Genomic DNA, 20,530 nt, shown 5'->3' with positions numbered 1-20,530 from the left:
TTTGTCTAGGTTGGAATGAAGAGGAAATTGTTGCCCCAATTTTGAGAGGTTCACACGACCCCAATGCCAAGCTTTTTGTTATTTTTAAAAGGTGAACAAATCAATAAATTGTGTGCCAACACTTTTGGTTACATAATATGCCTCAGCCAAATCATTTATTGTGATCAACTAACTGCACAAGGGTAGATGTCAGGGACCACATAAAATGCCAGAATAACTACATAGTCAAACAACAAAAGAGACAACAAAGAAACTGTCCTTAGTGAGCCAACAACCATGGACCAAAAAATAATGAACAGCATGAGTTCTTTTTTCTCCTTTTTTTATTTCTTCAAATGAGTTTAATTGAGCACTGCCTTTGATTTTTACATCAGCTGCAACTTGTTTCTGAGTTTTGACTGTTGTGTAATGAGCTCCATGTTCATAAAATAAGAGAATAAGACAAACTCCTTTCACAGTACTTCCAGAAGAAAAAACATATATCAAACAGATAAAAAGCTAAAATTAACCTGTGCAATAAAAATTCACATAATTTTCCTAAACTTTTGGGTTATGCATAAACTAATCATAAGTGCTCAAGAAAAACCTTACCAAGAGTAGAGAAGCATCTAAATGTTGAAAACATGCACGCAATTTCTCCACTTAAAAGAAGTAATTTTGATAAAGAAATTTACAGTAATGTCAGGCACCTAGATGAATGATGCTATAACTTAACCACAGATACTGCTTCAAGTAGGGTGTAGCATGGTAACTTCATCTATTTACTATATTTATGTGCAGAGCGCATGAGTCAGAGACTGAAAGCAGAGCCTTCTTCCCTCTGAAATCCCATACGGTATCACTGGTTCAATCTCAATAAATATTGGAGGTGAAAAAACTTTGTTTCTTCACCCTGTAATTCTACATCTCCTAATAAACTTATTAGAGATATTTACGCGTCTACTCCACAAACTTCGAACCTCTGGGAAACCAATTTCAAGCCATGGCTTTGCAGGGCCACTGAAATGAATAATGGGTGCAGCTTCCAATTTCTCCCTGCTAATTTCCTCTGATTGATGGCGATAACCTAATTCAGACACTAGCATTGATGAATTTATAGGATGCACTTGACCCTCAAATGCAATCAATGCAGGTGGAAGCACTCCTGGATTCCACATTGTAGTCCCAGACTCCAGGTTCTGCGAGATAAGATAAATATAGATGTTCATAAACATTTACAAGAGATGAGCATAAGAAATGAATTGAGTTTTTCTCATTAAACTTGGGAAAATGTTAAATGAGTGTTTCTATAAACAATTATGAACATCTCAAATCACTCGTGTTCTTCATCAAGAAAGATACACTTTGATGAAAAAAAATGAAAATTTAAGCCGTGTCTTGCATGAGAAAACTTAACAAAATGCATTGAATAGGATAATGTACAGGCTTCATTAAGCACACTATGTCAACGAAAACTTACAAGTTTCAACCAATGACGGTAAGTTTCCGTTATGTTTGTTCTTCTCCAAGCTTCAAGATCAAATATATTCATGCCATAGAGCCATGCACAGTGATCAGCGTGGAGTTTCGATGATACTTGAGGATGTGAAAAGTTCAAGTAGTTCATGTATTTACTTCCAGGGCAGCAACTGTCTCCGCACCATGACTTGAATACAGAACCGATGACTTTTCCATTAAGATCTAGTTCCCATAAAGAAGATATGTCATGTTGGATTACAACATCGTCATCCAAGAAAACTATCTTTCTGAGATCCGGAAACAGCTGTTGTGGTCGACAAAAATCAGATGATGCAACAATCACCGCCAAGCATTTAGAGTTTTTATCAGTTATTATTACTGAATCAGAGGGCTACCGAAAATAACTAATTATTACCTCAGGCGTGTACATGCGGAGTTGATTCATCAAGGAGACGCTGCTGGGCCTTAAAGCCTCCAAATATGTGCTGTGTTCTTGAGTATATCGGAGGTCCTTTTCCTTGTTATAGTATTGCTTCCAAATTAAGTGATTAGTTTCCAGCATCTCTTTAACACCAGTATTCACTTCTTCGGACCAGTCGTATTGGTGAAGTCCCTTAACTTCCACAACTGCTGATTTAACAGAATTGGTGGCAAACCAAGCATGCATGGGGGCATAAGTTTTTTTGTCAGTAACAATGTGAAAAACTAGTTTTTCAGGGTTGATTGAAGTTTCAACAGCAGAGGTTACGACAACAGATGCAGCAAGGACATTGTCAGTGAGAAGAGCTATGTGGTGAAAGGTGGGATCAACAAGACGAGATACAAATTCAGGAGGAGGTAGACGAGACCTGGCCATAGCATTTACAGCGTATTCTTCAGCCAACTTTAGACAAAGACAATGTAGACTTTTCGGAACACCATGAGAAGCTAGATGCCAGAATACTGATTCCTGTTGTCTTGCTAGTTGCACCTTGCGTTCCAATTGTGATAGCTGAACATGAACAGAAGAAATTGCATGTTTTTTTAGAGGATTAAAACTTCACAATTGCATTTGCTGAATTGAATCTTTTGTATGCTTCATTGGAAAATCATTCAATGATGCATGTAAACGAGACTTGGACTATGATGTTACTACCCTTCACCCACATTCCTCCTTATTTTAGAACTCATCAAGTTAAAAGAATGCAAGTATCATGATACCTATGTTTTGTAGGCTAGTTAGTTACATTGGCTTCTCGTGATTTTCACACCTAAAATGTGCACGTCAGGACAGTTATTTACTATATAATCGCGCATGATTGTAAACCAACATCAGAAAGAAACAAAAAAGGAATCATGAGGAAAACGAAAGATCAAGATCATCATCATAAAGAGTAACTAGAAAAAGCAAAGACAGTAAAAAACTTCATATACCACGGATTTGGTCTTGAAGGCAAAAGCCTTAAGATCTTGGTTTGAGGTCATCTCCTTCACAAGTTCATTGAATGAACCTGCTCCCTCGTTAACATCACCATCATTTGCCTCTACTAGGGCTCTTATCAGCTCATCTCTGAGTTCCTTCAAGAACATGCAGTACCATAGTAAAAAACAGATCATAAAATAACAATTTTTTTTTTTCTAAAAAATTTAATAGAATGGTCCGTGTCTATAGTAGAGACCGTGAACCCTTAACTTTTAGTGAAAAATCAGAATTAGTCTCTCTTTAAAATCTTAAACCAATTTAATCTCCCATCTTTAAAAAATATATGTTATTTTAGTTCTTTTCAAATTTTATTTGACATTTTAAATGCGTTTCTCAACTAGAATTGAAGTAAAAATGTGTCAAATTATGTAAACAACTCAAATGTTATCTTGAAATACGTTTGAAACGTCAAATAAACTTAACAAAATTTGTTTAAAATAACTAAATTGAAGACTAAATTGGACTAAAGTTTTGATCAGAGACTAATTCCAATTTTCACTCAAAGTTAAAAAACCAAAAGAACATATTTAACCCTTTTAAAATTGTTTGCTTTAAAGATAAATTAATTGTAATTACAAACTTATAGTAAAACGTGTGTTCCACTAAAAAAAAAAATATCTAATGCTTTCTCAACCAGTCAGTTTGATGATTCAATAAAAGAACAGAGACCATAAAGACCTTGGAAGCAGTGAGAAAAGTTCTGAAGCTAGCAACAAGCAGAAAAAAAAAAAGGTAGACGGGAAAGAAATCATTGCACTACAAGTGGCATGGTCATGCTCGTTGCCCCACAGATATCAGAATGCAACTTGTGAAAGTGCGTCAATACCCACTCACAGTAGCATTATATGATCAATTCCAATTAGTAGGATTTTTTTCTTTCTTTCCCTTACTTTTTGTTTATAGGGAAAACAAGTTTTATGTACTGTTCTCGATTTAGATCTATTTCAATTACCAGTTGATATATCATGGATCTTTTCAATAATTTTAGTAATAGAACGTCAAATTTTTTATGTCTAAAAACAAGTTTACTTATGAACTGTTTAAATAATATATAATAGATGTATTTTGTATTTCATAAACTGACTTGAATTTTAATTAAGTTGTAGAAGAAAGTCAATTAAACTGTTTAAATAATATATAATCCAATCCAAGAAATAACAAAAGACTGAGGGGGTAAATTAAACGTTATAGGGCAAAAAAATCAGAAAATGTAACCCAGAAAATGATAGATTTAGAATTGGTTTTTATTGATAAATATATATATATATATATATATATCCATTCTTCAGCTTTTACTTTGTCTTTTTCCGAACTCATCTGACAAACGATGTCAACCACATGAAGTGGAGATTTTAAAAGTTGAAATATAAAGATCAAAGGATCATGGCAAGTGAATGAAAAGGAAACAACAAAGTATCTCTCATTCAGCATAATGTATGGATATGATCCATTCTGAAGTTGTCTAATATTCTCAAAACAACGTAAGATGGGAAAGGATTGTGTCTCAGTTGGTGACAGATAGACAAACCCCCCTTAAATCTCATGGCAATCCATATAGTTTAATTAAATCTCATATCCACCAACTCCTTTTAATTGCATAACTTTTAGGTTTTGTTTATTTTTAAATATTGGATTTGTCTCCCAACCTAAATGCTGACAAACTATAATTGTTAAATGATTATTATTCAAACTTTACAAGAGGATAACAATACTTTAGGTTTATCAAAATTAGATAAATTATATAATAGACGGACCTTGTTTAATTGTTAATATGTAGACGTTCTTTACTAGTTGCACTTTTTTAATATATAAATTAATTATTCATGGATCACTTTTTAAAGATCATATCCGACTGTAGCCACTATATTTGAAAAAGGTATTTGACTTTTTTCTTAGCCAAAAGAGGTTTGATGTTTAGTTTATAGAAAAAAAATCATTTTGACAAATTTGAAGATGAGAAACCTACCTGACATTGCACTAGGTAAAATGATAAAAAGTATAGTACACCTAAAAGTTGTAGTTGGACTCTGTCCTTGTAAAAAATGTATGTATTATTGAACATGATTTTCCTTTTCATAATATAAAAATCCTAATTTCAATAAATTTATTTTTCCAATAAACTTGATTTAATTATGGAAGCGGAAGATCAAGTAAATAATAGAATTGGCTAATTACTTTTTAGGGAGAGATGGTAGAAGAAAGAAAGATATTAAAAAGTAGTTAAACTAGAAAGAATACAAAAAGGGTAATTTGGTAAATGAAATACTTACCAGTGACGTGTCAACCCCATTGAAAAACCTCAACCCAGCACATTCTGCAACAATCATTTTCACCCATATACTGTCATTAACTAGATGAATTTTTATCTTCTTTTTTCAGTAATCTTAAAACTATCAAATTTTCCAAAAAAAAATTATTACAAATCTGAATAAGCATCATTTCTTAAAATGAAAATCAGTAAATAATTTCTTCAAAAATAAATTTCATGTCTTGAATAAGCTTGTAAAAGAAAATTTTCAATTTTTCAGAAAAGAGGGAAACTTTCTAACAAAGAAACTCCAACCAAAAGTGATCATTTCAATTACATATTATTTCAAAATGAACGTGTATCTAAAATAGCATGAAAGGATATATTTGGGGTTAAATATGTTTTTGGTCCCTTAACTTCCACTGAATTTTGGAATTAGTCCATTTCGAAACTTTAGACCAATTTAGTCCTTCATCTTTCGAAATATGTGGGTTTAGTCCTTTTAATCAAATTATGTTAGATTTATTTGACATTTCAAGTGCGTTTCATGATAGTATTTGACTTAACATTAAAGTAAAAATGTGTCAAACAGTATAAGCAACTTAAATATAATCCTAAAATGCGTACGAACCATCAAATAAACCTACCAAAATTTGATTAAAAGGACTAAATCCACGTATTTCGAAAGATCAAGGGCTAAATTGGTTCAAAGTTTCAAAATGGACTGATTCCAAAATTTACTAAAAGTTAAGGGACCAAAAACATATTTAACCCATATATTTGTCGATTTCAGAAAATCAAATTACAAATAATACAATGCATTTAAAATTATTTTAAAAACATTAATTCTATTTACTTACAACATTATCCAGTTGTTATATTTCGAGTTTTAAATCGTGCTTCATCAAAAATGAATATTCACACAAAAAAATAAAATTATATTTTCAATAGTTATTGTCAAATTTATATAAATTAAAATTGGAAGATATTTTAATTTTTTTAAAACTATAAACAAATTTAACCATTTTTTTTTCATTATATTTATATCATGTTGTTGAACTTTAAAAAAATAACAAGGGAGTAAAAGTAAATTTTAAATAAATTTAAAAATACTAACCTCGTTCTTAGACTCAATTTAACTACTATCCCCTTATTTAAATTAACCATTCAGAGAAAATTATAAAATTTAATTAAACAAAGCTAACAATATGATTTTAGGAGTGATAATAATAGGCAATTTTTAGAGAAATAATATCTTTTCATTTTTCGATAAGTTTAATATACTTAATAAAAATTATACTGTAAATTGATTAAAATATGTTATAAAGTTATTTTTAAAACAATTATTATGAATCAGAAAATGATAATTATTATAAAAATAAATAACTTCCAATACATAAATATAAAAAACATACAAACATTATATTTCTCTCCTTACATTCTTTACTTAGGAAAATCAATTATTTAAAATTCTAATTAACCTAAATATATGTTTGACAAAATCTAGAGTTATTTATAATCACTGATTTCTACTTAATGACTTTATTTATACCTTATCTTCTAAAGTCGAAAAAAAATCCAAAACATTATGTAGTTACTAGAGTATATTAATTAAAGGACTTAGCTTTTATGGTCCACTAGGAAAATAAGAAAAAAATCATTATTTAAATAAATTTTACGGTATAAACCAGTAATTTTTCAAAAATCAGTGCGTATATGAATTAAAAAACTTGCCTTATATGTTCTCTCTGAAATCATTTAGAAATTGTGATTGGACAAGAATGCAGTACATATTATTAGTTAAATTATTTTAAAAATGATTAACCTTCAGGAAAAACAATTATTTTTTGAAATAAAATAATTAAAAAATGGATATGTTCTTTTCGCAAAGTGTACAAAAAGTAACTAAAGTAAATAACTGGACCGAGTGAGAGTAAGTAAAAGAAAAAAACAAAAGAAGAAAGTGAAAAGGCAAGGGAATAGATTACCCAACGAGGAACAAACCGCAGCAGATTCCAGCATCAAGATCGCGATCCTCACGAACAGAAACGGCAGCACGATCCCGAGCACCACCACCACCGGAAACACCGTCCGAGCAGAAATCCGGCGACCGGAGCCAGCGCCGGTCCCTGTTGTCGTCGTCTTCGCCGATCCTTTTCCGTCTTCGTTAGATATAGTCACTCTTCTAATTCCCTTCGTCGATATGTAGAACTTCATCTCTGCACTTCCATGAATCAATCCAACTCCTCTCTATCTCTCCCGGATCTCCGGTTCACTACAAGATCTGAAGCTTCATTACTTCACTCTAAGAGAGAGAGTGTTCCTGTTCGTGGTCGAGAAAGTGTTTAAGAGAGAGAAATTGCATTTGTAGAAGAGTAGGAAAAAGAGTTCACGGGTTCGGAATTTTCTTCTTTTCTTTTCCTTTTGGATTTTTTTTACGACAATATCCCGAGAAAAAACAGATAGAAAAGAAAATGAAGATTTAATTTGTTTTAGTTTTTGTGATAATAATAAAAAGCATAAAAGGTTTGTTTCTGGAGAGAGAATGTGGAAGCCGCGTTTGATGGCGTGGACATTATTAGATTGCAAGAAGCACGTTGGGTATTTATAAAAGAGGTGAATGTGCAATTATTGTTTTAGCATTGGTTTTTGGGGCTATTTACGATTTTGACATTAACTCGTTATCTCGCCGACACCTGCGTGACGTGGCATGGATGGGACACCAATGTGTAATTGTGTGGTCGCTTCAGCTGTGGAGCGAGCATCTTGTGTTTTCATTGACAATCTGAATTTTTACAAAAGTAGTCATTTAATATGAATTTTAATTTTTTTCTTTAAATTGATTTTTTTTTTGTATAAGTATTTATACGATTTAAATAACTTATATTTATAGTTAAATGATATTTTTGTATTGATAGAAAGCCTCCTAAAATATATTATTGAATATATTCTAAGTTAATTATGAAAAAAAAATACATCGTTTCTCCTTTTTAGATAAATTTTGTAATATTATTTTAAAACTAGATTTTAATTTTGGTTAATTTGCATTTCTATATTCACAGTTTTTGTTTTTTTAATATTTTAACTCTAGTTTTTTCAGAAAATCTATAACTTTTGTTTTCATTTTTTATTATCGTGCAATTTTATTTCCGACGTTCTTTTGTTAAAAGGGTTAAATATGTTTTTGGTCCCTCAAGTTTGAGCGAAATTTGGGTTTAGTCCATCATCAAAACTTTTGACCAATTTAGTCCTTCATCTTCCAAAATGCGTGAATTTAGTCCTTTTAACCAAATTTTGTTAAGTTTATCTGACATTTCAAGCGCATTTCATGATAGTATTTAAATTATTTATACTGTTTGACACATTTTTGCTTCAATATTAACTTAAATACTATCATGAAATGCGCTTGAAACGTCAGATAAACTTAACAAAATTTGGTTAAAAGGACTAAATTCACGCATTTTGAAAGATGAAGGACCAAATTGGTCAAAAGTTTTGATGAGGGACTAATTCCAAATTTCGCTGAAACTTGAGGGACCAAAAACATATTTAACCCTAGTTAAAATGAACTTTAATTAGACCTCGCAAAATTATTTTATAGTATTTTCAAGAAGTTAATTAATTAAAATATTAAAAAATTGTAAAATTAAGGACTCAATCAAAATTAAAAAGTTGAATAATAAGAATAAAATTAAAAAGTCTACAAGAGTGTGTCTTGCTGGTTAAGAGTGTCTCTTCTTCCAGGTGTTTCAAAAATTATAAAAAATTCGTAGATGAAATTAAAAAATATTAAATTGTAAATTATTATTTTTAATAATCTATAATAATATATAAATAGTTCTCTTTATAATGTAAATGTTATATATTTTTATTTATTTTTAATTACATTTTAAAATTAAAAAATTACAACAACCTATAAGACAAATTTAAATTTAATTTTTATATTTTATTCTTAATTATATTTTATAATTAAAAATAAATAAATAAAATAATGTTTTAAGTATCAGAAGTAATTATCATATAATTAGAAAATCTTTTTTATGTAATCATTATTATTAATATTTAAAAACTTTAAAGTATAGAAAAGTGCTGTTTTTTTATTAATGATAAGAATGATCTAGGAAAATCTTGAAGAATTATAGAGATGAGAATGGAGTTTATATTTTTAGGACATACATTTTATACTTTTTATTATTTTCTATAATGGTTTGATGTTATTTGTTACTTTTGACAATGATATAATTATAATTTCTTTTCTCAAATATTAAAAGAAATTATGTATCTTTATTACACAAAATACTTTATAATATTATATTTTGAAACATTTCATTTAATAATTATAAACTACTAAACACAGTATACAGTGATATGATAAAATAAACAGTAAATACAAATATTAAAATACTAGTACAATTATCTTCCAAAAATAACCATAGCAAATATCAAAATATATACAGACGTATTACTCCTATTTCTGATTAGCTTCCCTTACTTGATCAATCAATCTCAGCCCTAAAATAATGGCAAACACTTTTTTTGCTAATTCAACCTAAAAATAACATAAATAGGATTAAAGTACATCATCAGAACCACTTATCAAAGAAGACCCATAAGGTAAACTCAGAATCTACAAGTGATCCATCACTAATCACATGCATAGAAGAGAAGAATTGACTGAGAACTGAGCAAAAATCAACTTACTCAATAGAGGAAACTGATCAGATGGACATAGAGATCTTGTCGCAAGATCGTCCTCGCAATCTATGATCGCTAAACATATGAGCAGGGAGAAACGATAAAGAGAAGGGAGAAAATTCCAAAAAAGATTTTTCTAGAGAGATAAAGTGTTTTTAAGTAATGAGATCCTTTTATGAAATTTCTATTTATATTTAAGCATTTATTTATTAAAATAATAATAAGAACTCGTTATTTTAGAACATGGATTACTCTTAAAACAAGATTTTTTTAGATTCTCACGTATTTTATTTATTAAAACATTTTATTTTTTATGTAATAATTATTTAATTAAAATTTAAATATTAAAAGAACGGTACGAGTGTGTATAATTATACATGTTCTTTTATGAATATTAAGATTAAATAAAAGTTTGATACATTTTATGAATATTAAGATGAAATAAAAGTTTCATGCAAGTTATATACACAAATAAAAAGTTATATACATAAATACAATGAAGAAAGAAGATGAAATTTTACTTTATTGATAATTAAACTCGGTTCTATACGGTTTTCATCCGAATATACCTATTTATTTATTTTTCTATTTTATTGAATAACGTAAATGAAGTATATTTTGTAAAATGCTAAAATGTACTTAATTTACATAATGTTCTTAGTTTGACATTGGAAACCCACCGGCATCATGGACTTGTACACCAGCTCTCCAAGCTTGATCTCATTCACGAAGGTGCGAAAGGTTGTAAAATATCGTTCATGTGACCTTCCATACTTACTGTGAAACTGTCATTTTCATCCCTAATACTAATAAAGATGGGATAATTAAACTCAATTTTCTATAATTTTCATCCTTAATACTAGATATATTTATTTATTTTTCCATTTTACTCAATCACGTAAATAAAGTATATGTTATAAAATGCTAATGTACTTGTTTAAAATAAATTATGATAAATTATTCAAAATTCAAATAACCTTACCTTAGGTTAGTAAATTATTATTAAAATTAATAAATAATTTAATATTTATAATACATTGATTTAAATAGATAAAATGTAAATATACATTGAAAAATATTAAACTTAATATAAATTATAATAACTAATTGAATTTAACTTATTTTTATTATATTCAACATTTTTCCAAATAACTAATATTTTCTTATTCCTACTTTTGAATATAAAAAACTAGTGAACTGATTCAATTAGAAATTCTTTATAAAGATATTAGAAATTCATAAAAAAGATATGGGTGAGAATTGACTTTTAAGCCTAACTCAATTCACAAAATTGATAATGGATCGTCCGATAGTGGTCCATGAAACAATATGTCTGAAAAATCTCGTTATAATAGGTTCTAACAATGATTCTGATACCCTTTTAAAAAATGGATTTTAATCTATCTCAATCCCACAAGATCGACTTGTAAAATAAGGTTTGTACTAACTTAATATATTAAATTGATTTTATTCCTAGTCGACATAGACTTCCAACAAATATTATTTTATTTGTTGTGAATTTTCATAATTTAATTATTACTACCTTCAAAATAACATGAGTTTTAGCTATTTAAAAAAGTTTCAAATAATTTATATATCTACTTTCCAAGGAAACACTAATTATGTTTTTTCTTTCTCAAGTCAATTATTTATCTTCCTTATTCAAAATAAATATTTACGAAAAAAAATAAGATTATTTAAAAGTTATTTCAAAAAGTTGGACATTTATTTGTGTTCTTAGCTGTAAATGTTTTTGTAAAAGTATATTAGTGTGTGATATTGTTTATAAATGATATATAATTAAAAATTTAACATATGTTAAACTTGTGTAAATTAATAGTACGTATGTAATATTTAAAATAACCCGATGGAAGGGATGAGAGTGAGCATAGAGTCATGAAAATACGAATAGAACATCTTCAGGTTCTGTTACTTTCTTTAAATCAATCACTAAGTTTTCACCCGTGCATACACACGGTCTTTGATTTTTTGTTACTTAGATATGATATTTATATATAATTATTTAATAAATTAATATTTGATTGTTAGATAGCTTTATTATTTAATTATTATTCATGTATTGATTTGGAAATAAAATATAAAATATCTATGTATCACTTAATGCAGAATGTTCTTTTAGATGTCAGAATAAATTTTTTGGATTGTGTAGAAATTTATTTGTGAGGTTATACATAAAAACATTTTCCAAGATTTATTGTGGAATTTAAAATATAATAATTAAGTTAATAATTAAACGATAAGATAAAGTTAATTTTTTTTTAATTTTGTGTATGTTTTTATAATAATAATCATTTGACTATAAATAAGTAGTATTATTTATTATTGATGTCTGATAAATGTAGTAGATCATATTGATATCAGTAGTTATTTACAATACTTTGTTGATTTATTTTTGATTAATAAGAATAACATTAATTGATGGGAAGGTAGAAGTTGAAGTGTTTAAATATTTTAGCATTTAGAATATTTTTAATTAGTTATTATTTTATGGTTAAAATTGACTAATTATTGTTTTGGTAGACCAATATTAAATAAAAAATGTGTTTGTTAAGGTATTATTGCACGGTCAATTTTTTTCTGTTTTCTTTTAAACTTAGAATAAGAAAATTATTATAATTATTATTAATTGTTATAATTGTTTATAATGATATTTATATAAATATATATAATATTTTAAAAATGATAATAATTTTTATTATACTAATAATAAGTTTACTATTAATATTAATAATACCAATATTAAAAATTTTGTTATATGATTAAAATTTATAATTAAATTTTTGAATTATATATTATATATATTGAAATGAAATGCATATGTGCGAATCATTGTTAGAATAAAATGTAAGTATATTATACATTATGGATCCTGTACAAAATGAAAATACAAAACTATTAAAATTTGTTAACAGAAACATAGACATCAAAACTTAAACCAATATTTAAAAGAAAAATGATATTTTAACCCACTTTTAACCCACTACTCTCATCATCCTTAGATCATTTATTTTAATTTTTTGTATTGATGTGATGTAATGATCTAAGGGTGATGAGAGTGATGGGTTAAAAGTGGATCAAAAAAAGTAGGTTAAACTATCATTATCCTATTTAAAATGAATTGGTCATATAGAACCATTAATCAAAATATATATATATATATATATATATATATATTTATATTTAAAAGATTTAGAATAACATGAAATTTGTGTACACGGACTATAGTTAAATAAAATGTAGACATATTATTGGGTATGGATATGTACAAAACAACAACAATATTAATAATAATAATAATAATAATAATAATATTATTATTATTATTATTATTATTACTACTACTAAGAATAATAATAATGCAAAATATTAACAATAATATTGATAATAAAAATAATAATATTAAATATTGAATAATATTATTAATGATAGTAGTAATATTAATTCAAATAATAACAATAATAACAACAACAACAGTAACAACAACAACAATAACAACAACAACAACAATAATAATCTATAATATATAAAGGAGATTCCTTTTTTGTGTTCACGTTTCAAAATACCAATTTTACCCTTTAAATATAATAATTTATTAAATTTTTAAAAATTGACCGTTACTTCTACAAGCTTTTTATAAAATCGGCTATCTCTACTTTTTCTCTTTTTCTTTATTTGTCCATGGTTATTCTTTCATATGTTCTTATATATTTCACTTTATTTTTAATAAATATAATTTTAGTTTATATATTAACTTAATAACATTACAATATTATCATCTCCTAATATAATATCACGCATATTTAAAAAATTATATACACACAGGTGCTATAACACTTGTATTTATGTTAGTAATAATAATAGTAGTAATAGTAATAGAATAATAGTAATACTACTACTAATAATACTAAATATTCATTAATAATAATCATATTAATAATGCTAATATGCTAATAGTAGTAATACATAATATTAGTTATGTGAATACTAATAATAGTAATAAATAATATTAGCTATGTGAAGTAATACTTTTGTATAATTAAAATTTATATCATCTAAATGAAATGCCTATGTAGGTACATTATAGATCCAATAATAAATAAATAAATACAACATGAAGTAGTGATATAAAATTAAACAACACTAACACAAAAAAGCGTTATAACGTCACTCCTATAACGTCTGCCCAAAAAAAGTCCAACGTTAAAAATGACCGGTGACATTTTTGTAAATTATCGGACTTTTTTAACGTCTGTCTATTCCAGGTCAGACGTAAATTAACGCCTGTCTGTTCCAGATCAGACGCAATTTAACGTCTGCCCAAAAAACCCCGACGTCATTTAAAAAAGGACGTCAGACTGGTTTTCCCCCGACGTCACTTAACGTCGGACTCCTTCACCACCGACGTTAAGTTTTACTTATCTCTACGCGAAACGCAGAAACCCTACGCTGTTTCACTGTTTCCGTGAGCGTTTTCCACCGGCGACCCCCATTTCGACTTTATCTAGGTGAGTTTCGAACGTTTTTCACCACCAAACTTGTTAGGATTTGATTATGAATTGATTTTAGGCATTTTGAACCAAATATTTTACGTTTTCATCTCCATTTGCAGTGTTTTGAGATTCGTCCCACTTGCTCTTCATCCCCATTTGGCTAACAGCGTGTAGAGACCTTAAAGCCACCTTCTCCAAGTTCGTCTTTCATTTGCTAGAAGGGGTTAGTTTTTCATTTCTAAATTTAGGGTTATTACTAAATTGAGCGTTAATTGTGATTACAATGGCATGATGCATATTGTAGGTAATTCTTTTCATATGTGTATGATTATAAGAAGTGTACCAAACACTCTCATGTGGATTGCCTCCTTTTAGACTTTTAATTATGCATGCCGTTTGAAATTGAAATTGAAATTGAATTAATAACCCGTGTATCTAATTTGGAGGGTAAATGAGCGTGATGTGGTGATCAATGTTGTGAACTCCATACGAAAATGAGTCATAATGAATTTAGGGTGGAGTGAATAATGAAGGATGACTCATTCCATGAACTATAAAGTTTATGTTTTCATTACATGAGAGTTCTTAGTATTTTTCTTTTTTATGAATGATGTTGAAGTGTTTACATTTCTTTAAACTGACCTCTAAGTTGCCTTGGAGTAATATTTAGGTGGTCACTCCTTGATCTTTAATTCTCCATTAAGAGGGGTGAGTGAGGTAAGGTTAAATCAAGGACCTCAAAACCAGCAAGTAACTGAGGTAATGTTCTTTTTCATGTCTTTTGTTTCTCTTTGGTTTGATTTTGTTATGAGACATCTCTTGTAATCTGCTAGAGTTATTTTCTTCTCTCGACATAAGATTAAGGTGATGGATGAGGATAACAAATACCTAACAGATTTATGTAGTATAAACTATCATAGCTATGCAATATTGTTGTACTCATTTTTTTTAAAGTACAAGGCATTTGATTCAATGGCTTTTTCTAGTTATTGATTAACTAGTAGTTATGGAATATAGAAGTTAATACTCTTAAGAAAAGCGTTTAGAAACTATTATGGATTTTTTCTGATTTTCAGGTGTGAGAATGTTGTAAAAACAATAAAACTTAAAAAAAACAGCACTGTTTGACGTCTGGTAGAACCTTGACAGACGTTATTTGACGTCTGACTCTCCTGGCCCCGACGTTAATTAACGTCTGACTCTCCTGGCCCCGACGTTAATTAACGTCTGACTCTCCTGGCCCCGACTTTAATTAACGTCTGACTTTTCTGGTCTCGACGTTAATTAACGTCTGCTCTCCTTTCTGACGTCAATTTTGACGTCACCCAATACGACGTCGGTGTTTGGGCAGATGTCAAAAACCGAAAATATCAGACGTTAAAAGCCTTTTTTGTATTAGTGCAAAAAAGTTAAACTTTAAAATATCATAAATAAAAATAATGTTATATATATATATATATATATATATATATATAATGAAATATATTGTGACATATAATTCCTATTAAAACCATATATATTAATAATAATATTGACACTAATAATAATAATAATAATAATAATAATAATATTATTATTATTATTATAATAGTTTAGACATATTGTGGATTATAAATCACATACAAACTAATAATAATAGTATGAAAATTTTTAAATAATTAATCACATATTTTTAGATTAAAACATTTATTATAATTATTATTATTTTTGAATAGATAATTTATTTTTATAATTATATTTAAGTGCTATAATTGTGTATAATTATATGTATAATAATTAAAATATGATAACAATATTAGATATATTATTAATATTAATAATACCAATATTAAAATATTATTGTTGTATACTTAAAATTTATAATTAAACAATTAAATTATACATTATATTAAAATAAAATGTGTGTATACGTATCATTGTTAAAATAAAATATAAGTATATTGTGCATTATGGATATCATAAAAAATAAATATATAAAATGAAGGTTGTGTTAAAATTTGTTAAAAGAAATATAAACATAAAAGATTTAGATAAAATATTTAGAATAATATGAAATGTGTATACACGAGTTATAGTTAAAATAAAATACAGACATATAATGCGTTATGAATCAAGTACAAATCAACAACAACAATAATACTAATAGTAATATTAAATATTTATTAATACTAATAATATTGATAATAATATTAATTCAAATAATAATAATAATATGAAAATAATAATAGTAATACTAATAACAATAATAATAAATATTTATTAATACTAATCATATCAATACTAATAATAGAAATATATTAATGTAGTAAAACAATATTGTTATGTAATTAAAATTTGTACTTAAACTTTTAAATTATACATTATATTAAAATAAAACACTTATACACATATTATTGTTAAAATAAAACGTAGTTACATTGTGTATTATGGATCCCGTAAATAAAAAAAAAATACAAGACAAAGTTTATGTTAAAATTTGTTAATAGAAACATAAATATAAAAACTTAAACCAATATTTAAAATAAATTAGTCATATGGGACCAGAAAATTATGAAGATAACATAAGTTATTATAATTAAAAAGTCACACACACATGTACACGCGCACACATACACGTACACGCACACGCGCACACATACACGTACACGCACACGCGCACACACACGCAAACACACACGTACACACACACACATGCGCACACACACACACACGCACACACTCGCATGCACGCATAGACACACACACGCATCCAATAGTGACACATGGCATTGTCACTGCCACATCACACTATCTCTACCACATGACACAATGTCAGATTGACATGTGACATTTTTTAAATTATAAAAAAGATTTCAAAATAAAAAAAATAAAAATAAAACCACGTGCTGATACGAGACACATAATTAACATCGTTACTGTATAAGGACTCAATTGAGTCAAATAAAAATGGGGGGACCTACTTGAGAGTTTTGCTACAAAAATGGAGACCTCTGGAATGGTTTAACCTTTATTAAACTAGACTTTTAAAGATATCTTGACTATGAATGACAATAGATCGAGTGGGGTATTAGTAGTGTCTACCTACTATCTGCCTTGCCTAAATGAATTCCCCCTCTTACTTGTAGGCAGTGGCGAATGTTTAAAGGAGCTAAAGGGGTCATGGCCCCCCTAATTTTTTTAAAATTAATATTTTTATATATTTTTAAATTTTTAAAAATTTTTAAATTATATAATGTATTTATCAAAAATCAAGGGAAATTAAGTTAGATATATTTTTATTTCTTTTATAACACAACATTTAACGTTAATAAATAATAAAACATAAAATAAAGTATAACAAAAATAAAAATATTTATTAAGATATTTTTTACTTTCTTTCTCATTATCTTTTTAGTTTATCATATATTGTACTTATCTTTCACTCTCATATGTTTTCCTTTTTGTCTATAAAGAAAAAAAAATAAGTTAGACACAAATTCACTATTTTTACTCTCATTTTTCATTTGTTTTCTCCATCCTTGAAAAAAAGTAACTCTCATTTTTTATACTGAAATATTAGTTTAATAGTTAGAATTATATTTTTAATCTCATGAGTCTTTATATATTCATTTTTGATGTATAAAAAAGTAATGTGCTGTGTTTTTCAATAATCGATTTTTAATTTTGGCTCAATTATCATAAAATTTTCTTTTAGTAATTATTTCTTTGAATTTTTGATTTGATTATGATAAATTATTTTTTAATATTAAACTTAAAAAATAGATATATTAATGAAAAATAAAAAGAATAGATTCAACTTCTTCAGATATTAGGAAATATGATATTACTAATCTAATTGTTCACTTAGAGAAATCATTCCCTAAGGTTTAAAGAATAATTACAAGTGAGAAGTTGCATATTTATTTTTTGGAACATGATCCGAAAAAACTGAAAAAATGTCTTCAAATATAAGAATATCCATATTCAATGTGTGATTTCTTTTGTACTTACATTTATTCTTGGTGTAGTTACATTTATATTAAATTATGTATTTAATTGTATTAGTGATAATAATTAAATATATAAATTTGAGTGTATTATTTTGACTTCTCCACAATTATTGGTCAAGATATGCCATTGCAGATATTTTTATTTTTATTTTTTTTAATTTTAAATAAAATTATTTAAAAACAAAATTTAAAATATAAAATTAAATAAAAAAAATAATTTTAAAGAATAATTCAAATTAAATTACTCACTATAATATTAATTCAATGAAAATATGAATGAGTTGCACTAAAATATAAATTTTTTAAAATTATTCTTTTTAAAAATAACTTCAATTTTATAGGGCCTAAGTAAAAAATAAAAATATATGAAGTTAAATTTCAAAAAAATTTTCAACAATTAATATTTCTTTCACTCATAACTTTTGATTACTTGATTTAAAAAAAATATATACTAAAATACAACTTACTAAGAATTATTATACAAAAGAAAATATATAAAAAATAATTATAAGCATGTATACAGCTGGTATCTGTTGGTCAGATACTATGATATATGTATCTCGCTCTATCAGCAAATGGGTATTTTCCTGGCTGGATTACAATTCATCTCAGTTCGATATCTCGGGGACAATTTAGTTCTTCTAACCGGGGAAGATGATACAGATATGAAAAAGGTTATCGAGGAAAACAGTGAATGGTTATCAATGGTGTTTACATCATTGCAACCATGGACGGAGGACATTGGCCCTAGACATAAAATCGTGTGGGTAAGGTGTAGAGGTATACCATTATATTTATGGAACGAAGAGTGCTTTCGTATTTTAACAGCAAGTGTGGGTACTTTAATCGACATTGATAAAAATACAATGACCTGGGAACGACTCGAGTATGCACGCTTGAAAGTTCGCTTACCAATAGGTAGTGACACAAAGATGTATAAGAAGATGACGATTAATGGGAACTTATATAATGTGCATTTAGAAGAAGAAATTACAGTCGCTGAACCTTTACAATGCCAGTGCCATATGCGAAGCAAGAAACGTGGCGAAAGTGTTTCGTCAAGCACATCCTCCCGAGGGAGGTTCATGGAATCGTCAGAGTCTGAGTATTTAGAAATTTTTGGAAACCATGGAACTCATAAAAATTCCACCGGCGAGGATGGAACATTTCATTCACCGGAAGAGTTGAACAACGACAACAACAACCCCGATGAAAAAGGTTTGAAGAAGTCAACGAAAGTGTCAGGATCACATCAAAATAGCATTAATATGGAAGGAACTGCTTCCTTTTTTCAAAAGCATTTAAAGCAGATTATTTCTTATACGAATAGGGAAATGCAAAGGACAAGGACTTTGGAAGAGATAGAGGAATGTCTTATTCAAACGGTAGGATCAAAGGATTACGAAGACCAACGAGAAGATTCAATCTATGTGAAACAAGCAGATTTGAGGGCCCTACAAAGCGAGCCAAGGTGTACTACTAGTATTATCATGCCACTTTCTGGGCCAGCCCAAACAAAATTAAAAACAAAAATCGCAAGGGCCACAGAGCTAGATGAAGCTAGAAAGGAATGCACAACCAAGGACAAATCTGGGCTAATTGAAGTAGAGAGTGAAAAGGTGAGCGATACGGTCGATAGCATCTTCCCATATCTCGCTCTAGAAGACTTTGTCAGTGAGAAGAATTCAATTGATAAAGAAACAATAACGGGAACCCATATGGTGCTTATCAAAGAAACAAAGTTGGATCCATAACACTTTATGAGAGAAAGGAATCTTTACGCAGGGGAATCAAGCAAGCAAAACAATGGAAAATTAATATCGGTAACTACAACATCATCCATGAATACCACTCAACAACGACGTCAAGTAAGGTCAGCCATACACAATCTTTGCAATTCAATCTCTGATACTGATATAGTTAATTGTAATAGGTTGTTTTGGATGAGGAATAGTTCTATTGAGGCAAATACAATTTGGAACCTAGGCAAACAACTAAGGATTACATTTATAGGGGAGGAAAACCGAATTCTAGAACAACTTCAAAAAATGGAAGAGAGAGATAGTAAAATTAAACGACTTAGGGAAGAAGGGAATGATGACGGTGATAAATGAATATAGTTAGTCTCAACATAAGGGGAATTGGGGGACCTGCAAAATGGAGATAT

General features: G+C 28.0%; 1 protein-coding gene across 2 annotated transcripts; it reads right to left on the bottom strand.

Annotated features, from left to right (window-relative positions):
• Positions 1-461: 461 nt before the first annotated feature.
• On the bottom strand, positions 462-7,736 carry LOC114188034 (probable galacturonosyltransferase 15). Of its 2 annotated transcripts, none has more exons than XM_028076518.1 (6): positions 7,157-7,736; positions 5,191-5,234; positions 2,872-3,015; positions 1,874-2,449; positions 1,460-1,762; positions 462-1,178 (listed from the first exon to the last, which is right to left on the bottom strand). In XM_028076518.1, exons 1-6 carry the CDS (start codon positions 7,383-7,385, stop codon positions 888-890), a joined length of 1,587 nt encoding a protein of 528 aa, XP_027932319.1. In that variant the 5' UTR covers positions 7,386-7,736; the 3' UTR covers positions 462-887. The 2 variants fall into 2 exon arrangements, with proteins under 2 accessions (XP_027932319.1, XP_027932320.1); XM_028076519.1 differs by having other exon boundaries at positions 2,872-3,007; positions 7,157-7,285.
• Positions 7,737-20,530: the final 12,794 nt, after the last annotated feature.

The sequence above is a fragment of the Vigna unguiculata genome, chromosome 6 (assembly GCF_004118075.2).
Source record: "Vigna unguiculata cultivar IT97K-499-35 chromosome 6, ASM411807v1, whole genome shotgun sequence".
NCBI lineage: Eukaryota > Viridiplantae > Streptophyta > Magnoliopsida > Fabales > Fabaceae > Vigna > Vigna unguiculata.
Note: the sequence above shows the minus strand (reverse complement) of the source record. Positions and strands in the feature narration are given on the sequence as shown.